The sequence below is a fragment of the Sebastes fasciatus genome, chromosome 12, assembly GCF_043250625.1.
Source record: "Sebastes fasciatus isolate fSebFas1 chromosome 12, fSebFas1.pri, whole genome shotgun sequence".
Taxonomy (NCBI): Eukaryota; Metazoa; Chordata; class Actinopteri; order Perciformes; family Sebastidae; genus Sebastes; species Sebastes fasciatus.
In genome coordinates this window covers 5,614,179-5,640,236 of record NC_133806.1, presented here as the reverse complement: position 1 = coordinate 5,640,236, position 26,058 = coordinate 5,614,179, and the positions used below count along the sequence as shown (strand labels likewise).

At 38.7% G+C, this 26,058-nt stretch overlaps 1 protein-coding gene across 4 annotated transcripts; it reads left to right on the top strand.

Annotated features, from left to right (window-relative positions):
* Nucleotides 1–1,283: 1,283 nt before the first annotated feature.
* fli1rs (Fli-1 proto-oncogene, ETS transcription factor-related sequence) lies at nt 1,284–25,455 on the top strand. 4 transcript variants are annotated; one of them, XM_074652804.1, is made up of 10 exons: nt 1,284–1,451; nt 10,629–10,825; nt 12,240–12,406; nt 17,762–17,965; nt 19,074–19,151; nt 21,592–21,660; nt 21,823–21,885; nt 23,537–23,584; nt 23,830–23,916; nt 24,383–25,455. In XM_074652804.1, exons 1-10 carry the CDS (start codon nt 1,434–1,436, stop codon nt 24,901–24,903), a joined length of 1,452 nt encoding a protein of 483 aa, XP_074508905.1. In that variant the 5' UTR covers nt 1,284–1,433; the 3' UTR covers nt 24,904–25,455. The 4 variants fall into 4 exon arrangements, with proteins under 4 accessions (XP_074508905.1, XP_074508907.1, XP_074508908.1 ...); XM_074652805.1 differs by lacking the exon at nt 1,284–1,451 and adding an exon at nt 1,600–1,919; XM_074652806.1 differs by lacking the exon at nt 23,830–23,916.
* The last annotated feature ends 603 nt before the right edge of the window (nt 25,456–26,058 follow it).

The following is a 26,058-nucleotide window of genomic DNA, read 5'->3' as shown; positions in this document are numbered from 1 at the left end:
ATTCGAAAGTTTATCAGAAGTTAATATGAAGCTTCAGCCGTAGAGTTAGACAAATCATGTGGATATCTTCAGTGTTTTTAGTATAATAATTAGGGCTGTCAAAGTTAACGCAATAATAACGCGTTAAAACAAATTTGTTTTAATGCCACTAATATCTTTAATGCATTAATGCGACTTGTGATTTTTAGGTTCATCATATGAAATAAGATAAAACCTAATAAATCCACTTATGCTAAATTTTGGCGAGGAAAAACTGGCATGGCCATAATCAAATGAGTCCCTTGACCTCTGACCTCAAGATATGTGAATGTAAATGGGTTCTATGGGTACCCACGAGTCTCCCCTTTACAGACATGCCCACTTTATGATAATCACATGCCGTTTGGGGCAAGTCATAGTCAAGTCAGCACACTGACACATGACAGCTGTTGTTGCCTCTTGGGCTGCAGTTTGCCATGTTATGATTTGAGCATATTTTATTTATGCTAAATGCAGTACCTGTGAGGGTTTCTGGACAATATCTGTCATTGTTTTGTGTTGTTAATTGATTTAAAATAGTAAATATATACATACATTTGCATAAAGCAGCATATTTGTCCACTCCCAGGTTGATAAGAGTATTAAATACTTGACAAATCTCCCTTTAAGGTACATTTTGAACAGATAAAAAAAGTGTGATTAATCGTGATTAAATATTTTAATGGATTAACAGCCCTGATGATAATGTACTTTGTACTCAAGTTTTCACACCTGTTCCCAGTAATATCTAATAATCTGTTGGATTTAGATCCTTAAGCACCATTTTTATGAATTTTTACCTTATAATACCTATGCTCTAATGTGCCATTTTAGGCATTTATATGTCATGCCATGTCTCCAAAGCACACGTTTACTTTTTAACCACAAAAGCTATTAGTTCAGACTCTTTTCAGGCATTCAGTGGCCCCTTTCATTTTTTTCACTGTGGTTTTAAACTATTGCAAAACACTAAGCACCTGTTAAATGTTTAAATGAAAGATTGTGAGCTCTTCTTATGTTGTGTGTCTTCCAATATGATTCTACGCGTGAATCTAACACACACAAAAAACAAACTAGAGAGGCTTTTGTTTTTCCATCTAAGTGTTGGTTTCATGAGAAGCAGCTTCAGTGCTTTCAGTGTTAAAGAGTGACTTCACTTCCCAATTTAGAGAGTGAGAGAGAGAGAGAGAGAGAGAGAGAGAGAGAGAGAGAGAGAGAGAGAGAGAGAGAGAGAGAGAGAGAGAAAAAAAACTTGTCATCCGGTTTATGGTCTGTGAGCAAAAAAAATTGTAACTGCAATGGTTTGAGCCATAGAGCCAATGCACCCCTGCATGCATTGAAGTGAGGTTAGAAGGCTAAATTAGCTGCAACATTTACAAAAACGACTAAATGACAAAGACTGCGAGGCTGCTGCAATGGACTGTACGATAAAGGTACGTGTTTAATGGTGTTTTAACTGCTTTCTGCTTGTTGGTGGTGTAAATCCACCCACACCAGAAGCTGAGCTGCAGAGAGAGAGAGTCTCCCCACTCTTTCCTTCTTGTACAAAATTTCCTCTTCCTTCCCGTTCGTGGTTGTATGTCGTCTCTATAATAACACAACTAACCACTACATCTTTACACTCGGATAAATACACTAATTGGTGGCCGGTTCACACTGCGTCAAAGAGGATTTACACTTTTTTTTTTTTTTTACTTCTAATTGTCATTTAACTGGGAGCTCATCTCCAAACTTATCCAAACGCACAAAATTACGCACGGAAAGTGAAATTAACTGTTTTAATAAGGAGATGCTGGATTTTATTTGGTGCCTAACAATAATTAAGGCAGGTGTCCCTGAAGGCACCATGGATCAACTTGGATGCAGTGAGAATCTCTTTATAGGATCCAACAGATGACATGGTATATTTTTACATTTCACACTATTATACAGATACACATTTGTTTATTTGTTTATTTGTTTTGTACAATTTAAGACTATACAACATAACAAAAAATAAATAAATGAATAATATAAAGTGCATGAAGAGGCAAAAAAAAAAAAACACTGGGTTTATCTGAAGCCTCCACCTATAGAGACAATGTTAATATAAAGAAATAATAACATCTTCTTCATCATCTCATGGATGAAACACAACATGGTTTCAATTTATTATCTTCTTTAAAAAAAAAAATGCAGAAATAAAGGCCTTCATGTCCGGACTTCGAATCATCGAATCTTCGAATCTTTTTTAATAAAAGGTAACACTGAAAACTGATTATTGCGCAACGAGAGGAATTGTATTCGATGATTTAGGCCACTATATTAACAAATTCATGTTGTTTTCTAACGAATGTGCGTCTAACATGTAACATTGGCCTGTAGGCTTTTTTATTTTTTTTAATTTCTGTGTTAAAATATTCTTGCAATAATCTCTCCTATAACTTCAATATTAACTACCTGTTCTTAAATTATTATAAACGATGTATTATATCGAATGACTTGATTATTTCAACTAAAATTAATGTCTTATTCAGTTCAATTGTAAAAACTAGAAAATGCATTTTAAAAAATAAAAAAGGCTCCTCAGTAGATTGAGGAACTAATATTTTGTAGCTTACTCTCTCTTGTTTCGTTTCTAAAGAAATATTTATATATATATATTGATGCATTTTTTGACTGTTAAGTCAAACGATTATTTTCGTTATGACATAAAAGGGAGTAGCCTGATTAAAGGACATCCTGTAACTTATTTTAGTCTGTTTAAATGTAGATTTTTTTTTAATTTTAGATTTGAGTGTTTTTGGTGTTTAAATGTTGTCTCACATCTTTCTTTTGGGATTTCTTCAGATAGTTATTGTCTATACTGTGTCGCAGCAGCAGATTGTGTGCTGAGGTTATTTTAAGTATAATTTATAGCTGCTAACGGGAGCACTTGTCAGGTGTCGTTATCTGAGCTGAGCAGGCTTCCTGTCTCTAACCTCAGACTTTCCGCACACATATCCGCTCCGTGGACTAGAAAAAAAAAAAGAAAAACATGTCGAAAAGGCAACAAAAGCGTCTCCAGAAAGAAAGAGCCGAAGTGGACAAACTTGAGGCGTTGCTATTGTTTTAACTTTATGCATTGTCCGCTCACACAGGCTGGGAGGAGGAGGAGGAGGAGGAGGAGGAGGAGGAGGAGGAGGAGAAGCTCTCTCTGGGTCTGCAGAGAGAGAGGCCTGCAGAGAGAGAGGTCTGCATAGAGGTCTGCAGAGAGAGAGGTCTGCAGAGAGGCCTGCAGAGAAGCCTGTAGAGAGAGAGGCCTGCAGAGAGAGAGGCCTGCAGAGATGTCTGCAGAGAGAGAGATCTGCATAGAGGTCTGCAGAGAGAGAGGTCTGCATAGAGGTCTGCAGAGAGAGAGGTCTGCAGAGAGGCCTGCAGAGAGGTCTGTAGAGAGGCCTGCAGAGAGAGAGGTCTGCAGAGAGGTCTGTAGAGAGGCCTGCAGAGAGAGAGGTCTGCAGAGAGGTCTGTAGAGAGGCCTGCAGAGAGAGAGGTCTGCAGAGAGGTCTGTAGAGAGGCCTGCAGAGAGAGAGGTCTGCAGAGAGGTCTGTAGAGAGGCCTGCAGAGAGAGAGGTCTGCAGAGAGGCCTGCAGAGAGGTCTGCAGAGAGGTCTGTAGAGAGTCTTTGGCCATAATTCCTTTCATTTTGCTGCTGCAAATGACTGGAACTCACTACAAAACACGCTCAAACTCAGAGCTCTCAAATCACTCAACATGTTCAAACAAAAGCTGCAACAAGTCATAGTTGACTGCTGTACTTGCTGACCAGCACTCACTTCTCTCTCTCTCTTCCATTACAATTTTACGAAGAACATCCAGTAATCCACCTTTTTCAGTACTTGGTGTTTATTAATTTCTGACCTATTAATTTACCTATGCTGTTTTTAGCCATTTTCTCATGTCTTGTCATGGCATACTGTATGTTTGTCATACTGTACTGTATCTGTGCTGTTTGTGTCGCTTGTGTGGACTGTGTTTTTATACGTTTGCTGCTGCCTCTTGGCCAGGTCATCATTGTAAATGAGAATTGGTTCTCAATTGATTTTACCTGGTTAAATAAAGGTAAAATAAGAGGCCTGCAGAGAGAGAGGCCTGTAGAGAGAGAGGTCTGCAGAGAGGCCTGCTGCAGAGAGAGAGAGGCCTGCGTGCTGCCATGCAGGCGCCGAGCTGTGAAAACCGCACCGTTGTTGTTTGTGTAGCAGAGAAAAGTGCAGCTGCTCGGGGCCTTTGCAAAATCAGCTCAACTTTTACTTCTGCTTTTCTGCCACTTGCCTCAGACATGGCGAGAACAGAACAGAGAGGGCTGAGCCTTTTGCAACAACTTCTATCCATATGGCCTGTTATTGGAGGCTACACCTTGTTTTGTGAGAGTTTCAATCCAGTTTTACTATCCTCCTTCATAGCCTTGTGATAGGAGTTGACACCCATTTGACATCTTTATTTAAATATTCTTCCATCTGGAATTTTGTGGTAGACCCAAATGTAAAAAGAAGAGCTCAGTAACAAGCTCTTTTACTTTCTAGAAACACAGATGGTAAGTGAATGGTAGCCTATTAATAGTCACATTAGTTCAGTATCCATATCTAAAGTTTCACCTATAATCTCCATTAGTCCAGGGCAAAAAAAACATGTTTTAGGATGAACAAAAGAGCATGAATGAAATGAGGATTAGAAAGCTGCATTGCACTTCAACTGTAGATGATAATGACACCAAAAATTGGCACCAAATCAGCTTCTTTTAACATATTGCTATATAGGGCTGTCATCGACCGAAGAAATTCTCAATCGACTATCACTTAAACAATTTTGTTAAATAAATTAGGTGATTTAATCGACGGATCCGTAAAACTGAGTTTATCCACAAAGAATCACACAAAAGCACCACTTTAAATCGTGTGTTTGCCAGAGATGTGCTCATAAGTTTTCTTGGAAAATAAGTCATTCAGCACGAAAAAAGCCACAAAAAAAAAAAGACTAATTGACTAAATCGTAGCCAACTAAGACCAAAATGACTGATCAGTCGACTCATGGGGGCAGCCCGACACATTACAAGGCTATTAATCATGTAATTGGTGCATGCAAGAAAGTATGTTAACTACATCCTTGGTTGCAGTTTAGCTTCCCAACCTTCTTGGCTTGTGGCCCCTTTAAACTAAACTATTTTTTTACTGTGGCCCCACTGGTTGCATATGTCTGCCTGTAATTGAGACTAGTTCATCCAAAAAGCATTTTTCCCCTTGTTTTATTAAATACTTTTTTTTTTACAGCTCTAGAGAAGTTAAATTACCCATTAATTCACAAGAAAAAAAGAAAGTAAATTTTGTGCATCAGAAATTATTATTTTTTTCTTCTCTCCTGTGTTGCTAGCATTTTGCGACCCCTCAGATTTCTCCCGCCACCTGTCGGGAACTACTGTTTTTTAGGTCATCAGTAGAGCTGAAACGATTACTTGATTGACAAAAAAAATTGATCTGCAACTATTTTGACAATCAATTAGTTGTTTGTCATTTTTCAAACAGAAAAAAATTATATTTCCAGCTTCTCAAATGAGAGAATAGTTTGCTTTTCCGTGTCATCGTAGAAAACAGAATATCTTTGTTTTAACATTTGATGACGTCAACTTGGCTTCTAGAAGATTTTTCACTGTTTTCTGATGTTTCACAGACCAAATGATCAGCCGAGATAAAAATCGTCAGATTAATCAATGCTGAAAATAAGTTAGTTTCAGCCCATCAGATGTGGTTCCCAAAATAGGCTCCGGCCAAGCAAAAATAGATCACTCAAGATGCTGCACCACCTACATTAAGTATAAGATTATATCTAACACCAAAAAAAACTTCACTTAACATGTTGTTTTTTCTGAACAAATTAATTTAAAGTCCCTGGCATTACAAAATAAGAACCTTTGTGCTTTAAAACAGGACCAACACGGTTGATTCATTACATACCAACTTATATTATCTCATTCAGGCTGTGTTGTAATATCCCTTTAGATTTTTTTACCAAAAAATACTTTAAAAAAAAGGTAGAAACATATAGTTGGAGCTGTTAAAGTGCATCTAAGGTTATGGAATCCAAGTCAAACATGGTGGCGTTGTACTTGTTTTCCTTTTCGTTAAAGTGTAAATCTAACAAATTGTTTGATAAAGATATAAGAAGTATGACTGCCATGTCGTAAACATCACGCTCTGAGCTCTTGGTTTGGGCAAGACTGCATGATGCAACCCGCAAAAGCTGCTGACTTAAAGCCGTGTCAAAAGTTTTCCGTTCAGGGCTTCATGTTTGTGCTCTCACAGCCAGTGACAAGTGTTTACTATCAAACTGAACACAACCGGTGTAAATTTTTAGGACATCGAGGCACAAGCACAGCGTCAGCCTCAAGAAGGTCATGTTTTTAAAAAGTTGTTTTGTGTCACTGAGCAACAGGCTGAAACTCATTGAACAGGAAGTCAGTTGTGGCATTAGCGGTCAGGCCACATTTGGTATATTTGTATCAGTGTGCAGAGAGAGAGAGAGAGAGAACGAGAGAGAGCAAGAGAGAGCAAGAGAGAGCAAGAGAGAGCAAGAGAGAGGGAGAGAGCGCAAGGGGAAGACAAAGAAAGAGCGGGAGCGGGTGTTTGCGGTTGTGAAAGCATGAGTTTGTCACTGAATGTACAAAACTAAAGATGACACGCGGCTGCGAGTCACGATAATATCGACAGTTTTGAGTGCTGAGCACCAAAAGACTTTTTTTTAAAATCATCTTTTAACCTCGACATGGAAAGTATTCACTATCATGTCTTCTCATGAGAATTTTATCAGTCAACTGTTTCACTTCTGCACCAGAGAAAAGAGCCTCTGTTGGCACTCAGTGTGTGAGAGGAAGACTGGGGGAAGGAGGACAACACGACAGAAGTAGAACAAAGCTGAAGAAGAAAACAGGGAGTGCGGTCAAAAGAAAGCTGAGCAGGACAATATGAAGTCCTGCGAAACACTTTAGTCACGTGACAAAAAATTTATTTTTAAAAAACATTTTAGCTTGTTGTTAGCATAGACAATTAGGGCTGCGTTCCAAATCGCATACTTTTTGTTTTTACTTTTTAGTACATAGTGCAGCTGCGCTTACACAATACGTTCTGTAGCATGCAGTACGCACACGATTGGGAAATACTACTTTGCATAACATTATGCCTTGACCTTTGACCCTCTTGCATACATATATACGCTGCACAGAGGATTGTGGGTCAGAATAGCCAGAAAAGCATGCTGGCTTGCATACTGCAAAATGCGACCGGATGTAGCAGAATATACTGGTATTTTTGGCATACTGTGCATTTGACATACTACTGTATATATTGGGACATACTGAATCATTTTCTGGCAAACTAAATAATATGGTAGTATGGGTATCTGATAAATTGCCTTTAAGTGATGTCACTTGAGTCAGCGTCTGTTGGGGCTGAAGACTACAAGTTTGAAAATGAAAAACAATCTGGAGGTGTGGCCTTGAGGCTACATTAACTGCTACTGGCATAACATACGCGAATCTCTAACCAAACTATAGACTGTATATAAGAAGTGGACTTAGTTGCCGTGACGTCACCCATTGGTTTGTGGACTGCCGTTTTGAAGCCTCAAGGTTTAGCATTTTGGCCTTCGCCGTTTTGTTTTTTTGCAACCAGAAGTGACATGAGAGGGTGGAGCTAAGTACAACCGAACGCTGAATAAGAAATTTTTTAGGCGACCAAAATGTTACACTTAACTTTCATGAACTGAAAACACACTGTGAAAGGGTTAAAGTTGTAAGACGGAAACACGTAAAACTCCCAGACCGGACAACGCCGTGGTAGCGACCTGTCAATCACGAGGTAGCCACGCCCTAAAGCATCCCCTGCTTTAATAATTTACTAAATGAACATCATGCTGTATTGAAGAAGACTTGAAACTAGAGATTGAGACCATAAACTCATGTTTACAATGTTTACTGAGGTAATAAATCAAATGAGAAGTAGGGTCATTTTCTCAGAGACTTCTATACAATCAGATTTATTTTTGCAACCAGAGGAGTCGCCCCCTGCTGGCTGTTAGAAAGAATGCAAGTTTAAGGCACTTCCACATCGGCTTCACTGGTGGCGAACAAGTTGCATTCTGGGTGATGTAGGCGCCAATTTATAAAAACGAAGAAAAATGCATAGAATAAAAAAGAGAACATTGGTTTCTTTGTAAACAGTCCATCGTGAGTTAAGCAAAGTTAAACGAGTACAATGACACATTTTTTGATTCGCAACATTATTTTTTTTTTCCAACTAAAACCTTTTTCTTCAAATAAAGGGCGTATCCATTACACAGCAGCAAATGCTTCATGCAGCAACAGCAGCAGGTTATTGAAATCCCACGCACACTACTGACTTTTCTATCAGTTTGTTTGCAGCCTTGAGGAAATGCCAAACTGTGTGCCACGCATTAAGATGTGGTTTGCAATGCTCGGGCAACAATTGAGCTAAAAAAAAACACACAGGCAAACAACAAACACAATGCAAAGGCGGCACTTCAATCAAGGCTATAGTCTTCTTGCTGTCCAACGAACCCGACCCCCTCTCTTCCCCTGACCACAGGCCTTTAGGGTTGTTTTCCAGCTTTAAAATGACCCACATTTTTACACCGTGCCCCCCCCCTCCTCCACCATTTCCTCTCCCTTGGCCTGTGCCAAAAGGTTCCTCTGCACATGGCGGCCAGGTTTCCTGTAGGCCACTGAAAAAGCACGGCACTGACGTACGAGGCCCAAAGACAATGCTCAACTCCTCTAAACAAACACGCACTTGCACCCACTTAGACTGCCGTGGTCGCATCACACATGCACACACTTAATGTGAGCAGCAGACAGAACAACAGGTCCGGCGTTTTTTGCCCTCCCGAGTGCGTGGGATGAAAGTGCCATCTTGGGGTGGTTTTGAGGCCTCGTTGTAGGTGCTGAACACAGGAAGACGGACTTAAATCTCGATTAGACTCCACCTTAAGCTAACCCCCCCTCCTGCAACCCCAATCCTAACGACAAAATAAAACTGTGGTTAAGGTTACTGATGTTAAGATTAGACAGCATCCTGACTGCCTGAACAGTTTACTCATGATTCACTCCTGAGTACGAAGTAGTTTGATAACCTCCAATCCAGTGGTGGAATGTAACTTGAGTAAAATATATTTACTCAAGTACTGTAATTAAGTACAATTTTGACACTACTACTTGTACTTTACTTGAGTATTTTGTGCTACTTTCTACTCATACTTCACTACATTTCAGAAGTAAACATTGTACTTTTTACTCCACTACATTTACTTGACACTTCGAGTTACTAGTTACTTTTTAAATTATCAGATTATGTGATATGATGCAGGACTATACTACTAATCTACCCAGAAGTATACAAAGTATCTAAAATTGGCTCCACATTGACGAACATTACAAAGTTCTTACGTGTTTTCGTTAGTAAATAAAACAGAACCATATAATATTCTATGATAATATAACACTGAAAGGAACCATTCTGCATAATGACTACTTTTCATACTTTAATTACATTTTGCTAATAAAACTTTTATACTTTACTTTACTTAGGTAACAATTTGAATTAAAGACTTTCACTTGAAATGGAGTATTTTTAAACTGTGGTATTTCTACTGCTCCTATCTCTCTGGTTGTTTAGATGAAACATATTCAATGCAATTCCACTAAATCTTAATGTTACGGTCTTATCTTTGAAGGTTAGAAAATAAAACATTAGACCAGAAGATTGTCAGTTTGAATCTTGACAAAGCTAGGAAAAACTTTGAGTGGAGAAAAGTGAATGCAAATTGTTCCCAACTCTCAAAATCTACTATTCAAGTACCTCTGATCAAGTCAAGAGCACTGCTAAAATGGAGTCAGTGCATTCAATAACAATTACAAGAAAAACATACAGAACAACACATTAATATCCACAAAATTAGGAACATCTAATCTTTATGTAGCTCTACATATTTATAATATTCCATGAATATAAAAGTATACAGCAGAAAGAGGTAATTCATTCTTCAAATGCATGTAATATCAATTTTGTTACTTTTTTTAATGGATATATAATTCTCACTAAAAGCACTAAAGTCAGGCTTTTTAACATGCCTATTATCCAGTGTTGGTGGTTCATTCTGTAACGATTTACAAATGTTTTTTTTGCTGTTACAGTGAATAGTTTAAGCGGATATGATTTCCTTTCCTTTTTTGGTATATCCTCTGCAAACTATGGTTATTGAGTTTGTGATTCACAACCATATTCCATAAGAAAAGGGACAACATTTAGTCCTTCATTAGAAATGTTGGATGATGTTTTCCTGTTAAAATGAATAAAAAAAAAAATGAAATCTGGTTATATAAATTTGAGAAAAGTTAAATTGTTGAATCTTTAAAGTCTGTTGTGATGTTATTATTACTCCTACGGCTCCTCTGAGGTTTTACTTCTGGTCACTAAAAAGCATCTTAGGTGAAATAAACTGAGTCTGCATGTGGAAAAAGACAGTTTCCACAGGTTGTGACCCGGCACATTAATGGCAGACACTGACCGCTGTGTCTCTGTTGAACAGGAAGCGCTGTCCGTGGTGAGTGAGGATCAGCCCATATTCGAGCCGCCCTACGCCGCAGTGCACATGAAGGCCGAGATGACGTCGCCCGGCGGGTTCAGCCAGGCCTCCAAGCAGAGTCCCGAGTCCACCGAGCCTGAGTGGGTGGGGTCAGCGGCGCAAAACCCTGGGAAAAGAGGCGAACACGTCAATGGAACCAGGTGAGTCAGGGCAGGCCGAGGCCACAGGGGAGCACAGGTTCCCGGACTATCTGACAGTAGATTTGTCACGATCCGTGTCAACATTCTGGGTTTTTCCAGACCCTAAAATATTTGTTTATTGTTCTCTTACTAAATGCAACCCTGCGTCCCTTGTTGTTTTCCATTACCATCCATCACAGGTGGAAATGTTTGAATTCCAGATGAAGTAATTTTGGTGTTAGTTTCGGTGGAAGTTCCCAAGTACATTACAGATAAAGCCAGGTTCAAAATTCTTGTTTCATTTTGTTGACATATTAGAGTCAAATGTTTTTACAGAGGGAATATTGGATATGATCTGTTTTTATCACTCCATCAATTTAGAAAATACTGTCAATTTCACCATGTATTTAGTAATAAAATGTTCTTTAAATCAGGCTACGAATGATACATGAACAAACCCCTCTGTAAAAACCTTCAGCATATAAAGATGAATGAAAGTGGAATGTTTGGTGGATGTAAGAGCTACTGAAGTGGAGATTTCTGGCTCAGAGTCTGAAAAAAAAACGAATTTTGAGAAAATAGCCTTAAAGATATGGATTGTAAAATTCCATAGATTTAGCTAGACACTACAGGTGAAAAGGGTAAAACAATAATGTAAATAATAGATATCACCATGAAACTTCCACCATTGATTACTTACATTAAGACAATTATTTTTTGCATTAGAATTTTTTTTTTAATTTGAAGTTTAAATGGGCAAATGAGGCATTATATTAAGATCACTTTTGGTGAATTTAGGAGACATCTACTGATGCAAATAGACAAAGTAGTAAAATAAACATCTAAATGTGTGAAAAGGTGTTTTCTTTCCACTAATGTGAAAACAGACATGTTATGGAAGCAAAATAGCCCAAACTCTCAAAATTGATCAGTGCATGATGTCTCATATTAAGCAAAGGATCTGAGTACTTCTTCCACCGCTGCTACACGGACGCTTTTTCAGTGTTTTTTCTGAGGTATAACTAGTCTTTAAATAAAAATTAGTTTGTGTGGTGCAAACCATTTTAATTAGGTGATTCTTAAAACCTCCACTTAGTAAACACACTTTAACTAGGCTAAGTTTGAAGTTATATAGAGCTGGTGCAGCCGGCTCCATGTTACCACCAGTCAACTCTTTATAGACCTTTTCAATGGAATTGTGATGGTGTGAAACAGTTTGGGACTAAATGTATCTCTTATCAGCTACAGATATTAGCAAACAGTGCAAGAGGAAATAAACTTGTACCCAGTTGAAAGCCACAGTTAACGTGTCATTATTTGAAATGATAGCGGTTCTTAGAAGTGTACTGACACTGAATAACATTTACAAGCTTTATAAGATATTTTAATTTTCAAATTACACTTTTCTCCTGCTTTTCTCCTCTGCTTGTACTAGCCGTGAGTCCCCCGTGGACTGCAGCGTCACCAAGCGTTCCAGACACATGAGCAACGACGGGGCCCCGATGTCGTACCAGGCCTCGTACCCGGAGCCTCGCGTCAGCCCCCAGACGGCCACCCCGCCCAGCAGCGCCACAGAGGAGAAGAGGGTCATCGTGCCGGCAGGTGAGCTGAGTCACTCAGTCGCCCTCCGTCGTCACACTAGACCGACGCCATTACAACACAGTTTCCCAAGAACTGGCACACACACTGAGCTTGTGCAATACATCAATAACTGAATCAGAGATGAGCACAGCGTGTGTTTTCCCCCAAACTACTACTACCACTACCAACTTCTACGCTTGCAGTGCCACAGTTAAACAACAGCAGATTTCTAGTTGTCTGGTTGAGCGTGACATCAGGGTTTAAAATAAATGCTATTTAAAAAGTGTGAAGTCAGTGTAGCACTTAAGACTGATGTTAACAAGAGAGAGATCAAGCAGGACAAGCTGTGTGATGAGCAGGTGTGGACTATAAGAAAGTTTGCTCCGGCTGGTGGGCGGTGCTTGGCATTTCCTCAACTTGATCTCTACATGGCGGCAGCGTCACAAACTTTCTCATTTTACAGCTAAACAGTACCCTACAAGAAGTTTCTGAAAACATCTGAGGAGAGAAATAGGCATTACAGTAACAGAATATTGATTCATATTTGATCAGCGCTGCCTAGTTTGACCGTTTGATCGGAGTTCACGAGTGATTGCGACGGCAGACTCCAGATCAGTTCTGACTGGTTGTTTTCCTCTAGTCTGTGAAATCTTGCAGATGCCATTAGGAGTGTACTACTGTCAGAATATAGTGACCATTTTATAAAAATAACTTTTTTAAATTCTGCTGCAGCTGTAGAAACACATCAATACTAACACTAGCAGTTCTACTGTGTTAAATATAATGTGTATTAATCCGCAGCTGAAAATAGTCCCCAAAGAATGCACTATTTACTCCTATTTAGGTAACTGTTAAAGAAGACAGTGTCCATCTGTTTCAGGAAATTATTAAGCTTCTTAAAAACATGAAGCTTTATATGTGTTTCTCATTTTTAAAGATTTACATCTTGGAACGAATGAGCCACAGGAAGTCAAAGTATTGAGAAACGGATGAAGGCGTTATCACAGGGTTTGTTGACAATATGGAAAAGTATAGAATAACATCAGCCTTATCTTTTAAAACATAGGAGACACAGAATATCTTACAGTTGAATATGAACGTGATGACAAAACAGGAACAATGTGTTATATGTTATAGACATTCAAGGTAAAAAAAAAAAAACTGTTCAAAAACACTGAAAATAACACCATGGCACTGGAGTTCAAGTCAAAGTTGCAAAGCCTTGAATTAAAATATTCTGTGTGATCCAGCTGCTCATATTTGGTCTAAACCAACTTTTGCTGCAGGTGAACTGTGAGCAGTGGGTTTCCCTTTTTTCTTTGCAGGGAAAATCACTGACAAACAAGTTGGGAGTAAAGACCGCGGTGTGTCACTACTATCTGAGGAGTCATAGTCGAGGTTTAGACAACCTAGTGTCCATCCATTTCATCCTCGCTCTGAATCACTTGGTCCAAGCATCTAAAAACTACCCTTATGACATGTTTTACGTTCTCTCTCTTGCACGGTTCCCAAACTGTTATCACCCTTAAGAGACTCATTACATAAGCAGTTCAAAGCAGCGCGTTTCAGTGAGTCAGTCTCTCTGGAGGCATCCCACCTCAGACGACTTAAAAGTAAGCTTTGTGGAATCCGACGAGATTCATCAATGAGTCACCGGCACCGAGTTATTCTGCTTCATAATACACGGATGTTGCATCACAGAGGCATGTGTTAATCAAGGACAATCGGGGCAATGAGGGTGTGGTTGCTTCTGTTCGCGGCCTAATATTACGGGCAATTCACAGTCATTGTTTGCTACTGGAAATGAGACGTCCTTTCCTGAATCAGACTAGTGATATATTTCAGCGCCGTAACAAGACATTGAGATCAATTTCAACCTAAAATGTAGTTATTAAAAGCTTACAAATGTCTCATCCTTCGGATAGGACACAACTATACAAAATATGATTAAAAAAATACCTATGAATGTAAACACATGAGTTTTTTTTTTTTTATCATAATGTGCCTGGGCAAAGTGAAACAGTGCCTTAGATTTAGTACTGCAGCAACATCTTTTCATTCATAATACAAAAGTGATTCAGTATCAACCTTGTCCTCCAAGAAATTATGATCATTTATAAACTGTTAATAGAATATTTACCTAACCTTCAACCAGTTCCTGCGAGTTACCTTAACATAACCATTAAAGTTGCTATGTGCAGATATTGTCCTGCAAAAGCAGAGATAGTCAAGATATATAGAAAACAAATTATGTTGATAAAACTTCATTATGTCAGATAAAGAATTTATAAAGGACAGGGTTGAAAATGTAGAAAGGATATATAATGTAATATGGTAGAAGAAAGGAAATGTACAGCAATGAAATATAATGCAACTTATAATGTAATATGACAGCAAATAGTTCTTTTACCAGACCAGTTTTTAGAATTAATAATAAAATAAACTGTATTATGAAAAATGTTTCATTAAATACAATAATGAAACAAGAGTGCTTCAATAACTGAAGGGCACTCAGAGAGCGCAGACCTCCACCACCAAGGCCAAATGCCTTATCAATGCCCGCAATGTTAACAAAAGTGAAAAATAATTGGTGTATCCACCCCGGTGATTCTTCCCTGGCCTATGCTACACCCTTCCACCAAGTTTCATGAAAATCGGGCCAGTAGTTTTTCCATTATCCTGCTGACAAACAAACAAAACCAAATTTGCACATTTAAAAAACAAAATAAAAAAAACATAAGTAAATCACATTTAACGTTTTTTAAGACCTTTATAAGACCTCAACAAAGAAAATGTAATACCTTTTCCACATCAGAACAAATGCACATATTAGGGCTGGGCAATATTTTTTAAACCAATTACGATGTTAATATATTTATTTTTCCAATATTGAAATACAGTACATCTCCATCTAGCAAACATTATGCAAAATTGCATTTAAAATGATCAAAATCAAAATGCAACAAACTATGTTCCACTGTTATGCATTACATGAAAAAAAAAAAAACTTCATGTCTAAAACAAAACGTTTACCAATTAATTTTGTTAGCTTTTAATTGCAGTTTTCTTGAAATCCCTAATTTGGACGACAGAAATGTGTAAAACAATATGCAATACAATATTACTGCCCAGCCCTGATGCACACAAACACTTACAGGGTTGTGAAAACCACCACAAATGACAAATATCACCCTTTCCTGAAGACCCCTGGGGCTGGCTTCAGTTTAGCATTATCGGTAATTATTTGTTTACTTCCTGCTACCTTCAGGGAAATCGCGAGAGCAGGTGGAGAGCCGGGCCAAAAGAGAAAAACGCAAATTTAAATTGTGCGATTCAATGTGATTTCAGCATCATCTTTCATAAATAAAAACAAGAATTTAGAAATCTAATTCAAGGCTTTTTAAAAGGTGCCACAGTTTCAAACTGTTGAAAGATGATTTTTAAAACTAAAACTATAAAAAGCACATGTCAAAAAAGAGTAGTTTGACTAAACCAGGCCTCAGTTTTCACAGAGTGAGTATAACCACCAACTTTACAATCAGTATCAAAATCACAAGTATCACAACTGGTACTGATTTATATCAGACTAGTTTCCGGTGTTGCTCAGCACTTTCATGTCCCTACAAACTAATCGTGTTTGCCCTTCAGACTATTTGTGTGAGAGTCTTTTTTATTAAAGAAACCAACAGAGCAGCATCTCTCATCATGTAAAAGACCAGTATGACCAAACACTAGACAGCTACAGTAAAGGATGATTTACATGTTTCCAACCAACAAAATGCAGCATGGAAGCACTCGGGTCTCAGATTTGGTATTTAGTATTACAGCCAGCTATAACTAGTATATAAAGACATGTTTTAAGATATAAAAATGATCTGCTTTGAAAAAGAATTTGTGTCTCATATGGTTTAATTAATTACAAAAAAGTTCAATTAAAGGTCCCATATCATGCTCATTTTCAGGTTCCTACTTGTATTTTATGTTTCTACTAGAACATGTTTACATGCTGCAATGTTAAAAAAAAAACTTTATTTTCCTCATACTGTCTGCCTGAATATGCCTGTATTTACCCTGTGTCTGAAACGCTCCGTTTTAGCGGATTTTGACGGAATTGCAACAGAATTGGGTCACCTTGGGTCCATGTGTACTTCCTGTCAGCTGATGTTATTCACATACACTGCAACAGGAAATAAACTGGGACACATTTAGAATGTTTGCATTTAAAACCGTGTAATGATCTAAATATTGTATATTTGTGACATCACAAATGGACAGAAATCCTAACGGCTTGTTTCAAACACACAATTTCTGAATACGGGCTGTGTGTATTTCTCTGTATATTGAGTGCTTCGATAATTTAACAGTATTTATAAAGCACTTAAACCTGCTTTATAAAATAAGACATTTTTACAATATGGGACATTTAAAGGTGACCACAGAGAAACTTTCCTCCTTCAGCAGATGAATGTTCTGGAGTCAAACTACTCTGCACAGAAATTATTCTGCACCAGTGAAGGTGAAGAAACAATAAGCAGAACACATTTTTTGAATGGAGGGGGACTTTCAGTATTTGGAAACCCATTATGTAAATGATACAAGTTTGACCAAAGTAATTTATGATAATTTCTGCTCGACTCCTCTTCCTGCAACTTCAACAACTTCCTGTTTGTGGCATTTTAAAAGCCAGAACTGCATCAATTGAAATATAAAGCGTCCTTGAGTTTTTTTGAAAGGTACCATATAAGTCCAATTTATTATTATTATTATTATTATTATTATAATAAAAGCCCAGATAGTATGTGCAAACTTTAGCCAACTAAAACAGATGTGTCAAACTCGATTTCACTAAGGGTCACATTGGGAAATGAGGATCACATCAAGGGCCAGACATATTGTAAATAGTTTATTGACATGCTTTTATTTAATCGAAAATAAATAAATGATATTGTTGCATGTCTTCTCACATAAAATTTGGTCCACATAAAGCCCTAAAAAAAGTCAACAAAAGTTGCTTAGCAGCATTTATTCAACCATTATAATGCATTATGACTACAAGTAGGATAGAGCCAACTCACAACAAGCTATTTCACAGGCCTGAATATGACAACTGAAGGGTTTTGTGGGATATTTAATAAAACTAAATATGTATAAATAATAAATACGTCCTGATGTAAAAGCAAAATAATTAATCTAATTTTTGCACTTGCCCATATTTCTACAAGTCGCCCGTTCCATAGGCCCGACTATGACAACTCAAGTGGGAAAATTTATTGAGGGCCTAAGTGATATGCAGGGCCGGATCAAAATTTGCGACAAAGTGAGACACTGTTATAAATAAATCAGTATTTCCGATCATTTTTGTGCTTCTGATGGCAGATCCAGAGGTTTGGACACAGGACCACGTGCGGCAGTGGCTGGACTGGGCCATCAAGGAGTACGTCCTGGAGGAGGTGGACGTCATGCTCTTCCAAGCGCTGGACGGCAAGGCCCTTTGCAAGATGACCAAGGAGGACATGATGCGTCTCACGTCGGCCTACAACGCAGACATCCTGCTCTCGCACCTCAGTTACCTCCGACAGAGTAAGCCTCGCCTCGTGCCAGATCTCTCTCTCGCTCTCTCCAGCTGATAACATTGTTAAGTTCTCCTCGCCGAACTGACTTCAACAATGTAAAACGTTTTTCATTGTTCTGTGGCCACAAGTATTTTACCTGCACGTAAGCAAGGCCAGAAACCAAACTGCAGAAAGATACAGTATGTGGCGCTGAAATGATTCGACAATAACAGACAGATAGTCAATGGACATAAAACTGATCAACATTTTTGATGATAAATCAATCAAACAGGTAACTGATTAATCAAAAACGACAAACATTTGTTGGTTCCAACTTCTCAAACGTGAGGATTTGTTACTTTTTTCGTTGCAAAGTTGAATGTTTGGGACTGTTTATTGGAAAAAAACAAGCATTTATTAAATGTCACTTTGGCCTCTTGGATATTGTGATGTGTTTTCTGAAATTATATACACTTGATGGTTAATTATTACTCAGGAAAATAAAGCAATTGCCCTAAAAATAGTACTGCATGTGAATTTGTTGAATTTTTAGACTTTACTATTGTCCTTTATTTTGAAATTTGATTTATTTCGACAAAATAATTATAACACCTTGCAATACAGTACAGAGGAACTTAATGATATTGAGGCTGGAAGAACGTGATATCAATTTGAGGTTGAAGTTTGTCGAGTTGTTAACCGAATTTTCCTGTCCTCATTAAGTGTTGTGACCACTGTTCCTCTTTGCTAACGCAGGTTTCCTGTATTTGGCATACTATATGTCGTCATGATTTCTGATTACATAAGTTTGCAGTGTTATTGCTACTGCAAACCCGCGTTACAAATGCAGCTAAAGAGGACAGTCTAGTCCAGTTTTCAAGGTAACATTACGACATACAGGGGGTGGACAAAATGATAGCAACATCTTACAATATAGTGCAATCCAGTATTACAGTAACAACTCAAATTGAGCCCTCAACAGAGTTCAATCAACACCTCTCTCGTCTTTCAGTGTCTATACTTTTTTTCAAAATACTATTCATGACACTCACATTCTATTCTGGTATGGTTGATTTCCGTTGTTTCCATTTTAAGAGAATATCATCTTGACTTTTTGTTTTGTTTTTTTGCTTCAGGTAGCCCTACATTCTCGTACTCCACAACTCCCACCAACACCACGCCACCACAACAACCCAGACTACAGGTGAAAGCAGGTGAGATCATCCACTCCATTTAAAAAGGCCCCGAAAACCTCTTTTCTCAATCAGATTCTTGCTATGAGTGAAGGGGTCCTACGTGAACACACTATTTTCTGTCCTCTCACTGGTTTTGAGGAAGCAGGGTTCAGTTAGAATTCAGTTCAGTTGGGATGTCACATATTTCTGTGCACCAATCACAATTTAGCAACATTTTAATGAATACTGATGACAGTCGTGGCTTCTCTGCTCGTATTATCCTTCAAATCTGACCAAAGTTCTGATGAAGCAGATTAGCTTAAGAGTTTTTTTTAGGTGTTAATTTCTTCAGAATTAATAACTTTGTTAGCAAACAGCATCCAGCAGTTACGAAGCAACATTATTATTCATTTGGAGTTGTGTTTCTGGCCACCTGCTGAATGGAAGTCCACTCTCTTTTAGCTCTGTTTTTGGTCTCCACCAACTCCTGAGGGAATTATCTGGCTCCTATCTCTCTTACTGTGTCTATTTACTGTTTGGTGCTGTGTAGATAGTGCACAGTGGGCTTTTAGTGCTTTTTTCGCTGAAAATAGCTGCTATACAGCTAAACAATGAGCTGAATTTGCTACAAAGCGACAGATTCAGGTGATAATTCTCCGTAGGTTCATATAAGCGACCCTTTTCACATTGTCAACTGATACGTTGGCATTTAAAAATATCAATTATCGTCAAAAAGTGAGAAGTTTTAAGGGGCTTTAAAGTCATGAGGAGATAGTTCTTCTACGCTTTAAAAATATAGTCCCAGTTTAGAAAGGATGTTAGGGTGGGACTTGTTTTGAAATCGGACTGTTTGCAATGTTCAAGTGATTCTTTAAAATTAGGCCACTGCAACAAAACTATGCAGATGAGAAATAAAGGGGAGTTGTGAGTTTGTCACTGGTGAGGGAGTTTTATTTCTTCATTTCCAAATATAGTTTTTAGATTTCAATGTAAATATTTTTAAAAGTTTCTTCGTAGTCCTGATTATCATACAGAATAAGCAGTTAAACATCAATTACATTCCTTAAAATGTTGTGGTGGAAATTGAAGTACATTTACTCAAATACTGTAAGCAAGTACAATTTTGAGGTACTTATACTTCAAGTATATCCATCTAATGCTCTTTATGCGGGAATATTTTACTGCACTACATTTATTTGACATCTGGAGTTACTAGTTATTTTCAATACATAAAAACATATAAGTTTATAAAACACATTGTAAAGATTAAACCAGTGGTTCACACCTTTCTGGCCTGTTATCTCACAAAAAAGCAGTGTGTATTTGGGATCCCTCGTCTTGTTTCACATGTCTATTAGTTGTTAGAAGTTCCACCAAAGAGACATTTCCCCTCTAAACCTCTAACATGGTTTCATGCAAATAACTGTTTGAGGCCCAAAGAGGTCAAATTATTCAATATTTCACACAAAAAACTAAGATTAGTGAAAAGTCACCAACAAATATGGATATAGTCCACCGGACTAAACTACCTAAATGTATATTAAGTAGTTAAAAGTAGGTCCACATCAACCAGCTACAACAGTAAAATGATACTTACACATTAATTAATCTGTATCAACAATAATGTCATATATAATAATATATCAGTCATGCAGCACGAGTACTTTTGATATTTTAAGTACTTTTTTGCTAATGATACTTATTTTACTTAAGCATGCGCTTCAATGCAGGACTTTTTACTTGCATTGGAGTATTTTTACATTGTCGTATTGGTACTTTTACTTAAGTAAAGAATCCGAGTATTTCTTCGTTATGATATATGACACATAAGTGCCAAAATAGGTGAATAAGTGACTTTTCATTCCACAATGACTTAAAGACTTTACTCAATATGATCAAAACAAAAGTGTTTTTCTGAAACACTTTTCTTTCAGTAATTCAGTATTTCATTATTCATACTGTTGAGATCTGTCTGAGTGTTTCTGGGTGTGATTCAAAGCTCAGAATTCAGGGTCGCATCACAAAAAAAAGAGCAAACTACTTGAATGATTTGGGGATTTAAAAATAAAGTGTTGAGTTTCGGAGCTGTGTTACATAGTTTCAAGAGTCAAAAAGGTTCCTTTGCACCACACTGGCCGTAGTTGACAAAAGTTTGATGAGTCCAAAACTCAACAGCCAGTTTCAGACAGGAAACAGCTGCACCGGCGCAGGAAATGGGGGGTATGGGTTCTGCTCCTGGGACACAATTCACAATCTTATGGCGACAGGGGTGGCCCGGACAAAAGAAACGTTTTGGGTCATCTTCAGACCTCCAAACTCTTATCGTCTTGGTTTACTGACTTCCTTCCTACTTTAGCTGAACTGTCCCACTGTCCACTTCAAAGCCTTTTTTATGCCACGTGCCAGTCAAAGTCTAGTCTCATCCTTGTTTGTGTGTTTGTGTGTGTGTGTGTGTGTGTGTGTGTGTGTGTGTTTGCAGAGAGCGGTTTTGATGAGATCAGCTGCAGGAACAGCTGGCCGGCAAACACCATGAGTGCAGTGCCAAAAGGTATGACAACAAAAAAACAAAGATGATATGAAACTAATGATCATGACACATTTTTTTTCATGCATGAACAACTACTGGTTTTACATAGACATTGTAAGTTACTATAGGCCGCAGATGAGGATCAAACTATTTCACATGAGTCATTTTAATTTGGATTTGTAGGTCCCTCCATGGAGCACCAACACAGCTCAAGAGTTACAGAGCCTGCTCCAAGAATTGTGCAAGGTATGACGGCCACTTGTACCAATTATTTTCATATTCATAACAAATGGACCTAAAGTTGAACATTTTTCAACTCTTGGAGACCTGAAGAAAAAAAAAAGGCAAACATGCAGCACTCGGCGCGGAATAGATGCTCAGCGCCTCGTCACGCTCAGTTTTTTCCGTAGCGTAAATACGAGGCGCTCCCATTGCAAAGAATTTAAAAAATATGCTGGTCTCAGGAAAAAAACGCTTTTGTGGACACGCCTCCCCAAGAGTGAACAGCCATGCTAGCTGCTCTCTGAGGCTGATTGGACTGCCATTAGGTTTGGTGGCATTTAATCATAAACCAAATGACGATGGTGTTAGACGAAAAGTTAAAAGGATCACCAAAGTTGTTACAATCCATCTTAAAATTGTTGAGATAAAAGTGGTGGACCCACAAACTGACCTTGCCATCCCTAGAGCCATGCCGCTAGTCCCTAGTTTCTAGGGATGCACAATATGTTTTTTTACTCAGCACGTATCAATAACCGATAATTACCTGCTTCTCATAGCCGATACAAATAAGGTAACAGATAGTTTCACATTTTTTATTTTAAAACCCATAACCCATAGTTTATGCACATCTGAGGGTAGGAAAGGCTAAGATGTAGCGAGCGAAGATGGATGATTTGATATGTCATAGCTCTGACCTAACCAACTCTAACTGACATCACTATTGTTATCACAACAGAAACAGTTCTGACCCTTCAAATGTTCATTTATTTTTTCTAGGAAAGTACATCGAAAAACTTGTATTGCAAATTTTGCAATTGTGTTCTCTTCCTCTGAAGTTTTCCCAGGGAGTTAGGTTTAGGCAACACAACCACTTAGAGTTAGATGATCGTGGTTGACGTTAACTTCACTGACGTCTCACGTGACTGACGATACCGACAAGTCAAGTGACTAAAGACTGACGTGACAAAATAAGTCAACGTTACTTTTAGTTTCACTTCGGACACGAGCAGCGGTTTCCTGGTTGAAGGTCTTGTTTGTTTGACCCATCCAACATCACTCCCGCCCGCCCTGAACGGACTCTAATAACGCTACGGGTGAGTTTACATTGGAGTTAGTTGAAAACCCGGTTTGTGCCTCCGTGAGTCGGTTTCCGATGCCAAGGAGCACTTACCAAATGATAGTATTTGATGAGTTGGGAGTGAGAACGGGTTGGCTTGTTAAGTCAATGAAAGCAATTTGGCTTCGTGTTATCAGCCGATTATATACCGGGCCCGATGTATATCATACATCCCTATCATTTGCAACGCAGAAGCTGCAGTAGCACTTGCTAGGAGAAGGGAATCTCATGTTTTTCATGACAATCAAATACATTGTAGAGGTCCAGAGTTGATATTTCAGTGTACAATAACAGATCATTTGAATCACAATAACAAATCGAAGATGTGGGCTGTGATTTGAACATTTCACTCCAATGAAACGAGCGCTTGCTTCAAGTACTCGCACAACAGATGCTGAATTATGATGTATGTGATGTCAAACAACATGGAAAGATGTTCTATCGAATCCTGAAGGAACTTAAGATGAAATATGGGGTGGATTGCAAACATTAAGGTTAAAAAGTTGAATAAAATAAGAAAGTTGTAAAAAATAATAATATGCCTTTTCTTCTTTACAGACCCGTATCAGACATTAGGGCCCATTTGCAGTCGACTAGCCAACCCAGGTAAGAACCTAAACCACCACAAGATAAACCAACAAGGATGACACAAATGAGGCCTTTACACTGTCTGCTTTGGCAACATGAGAGAAAAGCAAGCAAGGGCTGGCACACATGCTCTTACTTTCCAAAAATGGAGTAAACATCAAGCAACACCTGCTGTGTCAGCAGAATTGCATCATGCTTACACTGAGACGAAATCTGGCTTCCCTCTCACCAAAGTGACTGTTTGCCCTGCTGTTTCCTCACAGAAGGCCAAGCCCTCAGCTCATCCAAGAACCGAACAGGCAAACAAAGTCCATACAAGCTGCCTGACCCCAGCGCTCACAGGCCTGTGGGTAGGTTTCTGCCCCGACGTCTGTCTCTTCCTCCAAGCCACACAGTGAAAAGGTCACATTTGGTGGAAAAATAATAAGCTGACTGAGATGATAGATATGTGTCGTAATACTACAAGGAAAGAAACCCGTCCACAACAAAACTCCAAAGTACTTTGTTTGAAGTGCTGTCCAATGTCCTGGAGTAACCGGACGCATCGAGTGGAATTAAAATTGTTTTGCTTTTATTTCCTTTATTCAAAACTCTATCGTTAATTTTAAACGCTACCTGGTGCTCATGGCTTGATATCTACACACAGATGATTCTATCCTCCAAAATGTTCCAATATTACAAGTGAAAGAATAAAGATGCTTAGAAACAAACGCTTCACACAGCCACTATTGGAAACTGTGTACATTTCCTGTCTTGCTTTGAGTGACCAACCAATGAAGTCCCGATCCCTTAACTCTTCTCCAATTCTCCTCCCAGGTTCGGGTCAGATCCAGCTGTGGCAGTTCCTGCTGGAGCTGCTGCAGGACACCAACAACCACACCATCATCACCTGGGAGGGCACCAACGGTGAGTTCAAGATGACCGACCCGGACGAGGTGGCCAAGCGCTGGGGCGAACGCAAGAGCAAGCCCAACATGAACTACGACAAGCTGAGCCGCGCTCTGCGCTACTACTACGACAAGAACATCATGACTAAGGTGCACGGCAAGCGCTACGCCTACAAGTTTGACTTCCAAGGCATCTCGCAGGCGCACCAGAATCATGCAGAAGGGGGGATTGTTAAGTACCAGACTGAGATGTCTTACGTCCAGCCCTACCACAGTCACCAGCCCAAAATGAACTTCATGGGTGGCCACCCTACACCTATGCCCGTCTCCCCCGGCCAATATTTCAGCCCTCAGTCAACGTACTGGAACTCACCCAACAGCCCCATCTATCCTGGGTCAGCCATGACCAGACATCCCGCCACCCACTCCCACCTGACCTCGTACTACTGAGGACGATGCATGTCACAGCTGAACGAGATAACCCGAGAGAGGAAACCATACGTGATAGAAAACACATTCACTCCATCCAGGAAGCACCTGAGCTGAATCCTGTCTGAAATGAAGGTGACATGACGCAACTGTCTGTTTTTAAAAGGGCATTATGATGTTGGCTTAAGTCACATTCCTTCTTATAAATGGACAAAATGTGAGGGTTAATTAACTGGGAGTAATGGAAAGGATTGGTATTGTACTCTTCCCAAGATTTTTATGAATATACTGATGACACACTGTATTAACGGTTATTCAGATGTTATGAAACCAAGTTTATTTTGTAAGTAGCATGTTTGATTTGTAACTGTTGTAAAGACCAAATTTAAAGTCTTAAACTGTGTGAGTAGCATAACGGTTTTGAAACTGTTCTTTTCACTCCATAGGTCGAAACTGCAGTTATCACATTCAATGACCTGACATTTGTAAAAGAGAAATTGTACAGAATGACGGTTATGTAGCAATATAACATTTACTCATGATGTAAAGCTAATAAATGATGCTTGTATCTTACAATTGGCTCCTGAGAGTTTTATCATTTACAAATTATGTACAGAAACGTGTCTTTTTGTTAACTGACAAAATGCTTTACAAGTTTGCACTGTGTTAGACATGCGCTTTTTCCGCTTTCTTGCTCGGAGTTAGAAGATCGGTACCTTATATTTGTCTGCTTAATAATAAGCTACAGCCAGAATCAGGTTAGTTTAGCACAAAGACTACAAACAAAGGGAAACAGCTAGTGTGACCCTGTTCAAAATAACTTCTAAAGCTCACTAATTAACATGTTATCTGTAGTTTGTTTAAGGTTAGGGCACAAATGCCCTGAGCAGGGAGTTTCGGTTTTGATTCCCGGCTGGCCGGACCGTTTGCTGCATGTCATTCCCCTGCTCTCTTTTTCCACATGTCCTGTCTCTCTCCGCTATCTCGCTATCAAATAAAAGCATGTAATGCCCAAAATATAATCTAAAAAAAGAAAATAATGCAAAACTAAGCAGCTGTAGGCTTACTATTGCAAGTGACCAATAAAGGCAATCCCGTTTCAGAGTTATCACCAGCAACTACTATCTCACACATGTAATAATACAGACATCTGCGCAAACATTTACATGGACCTCA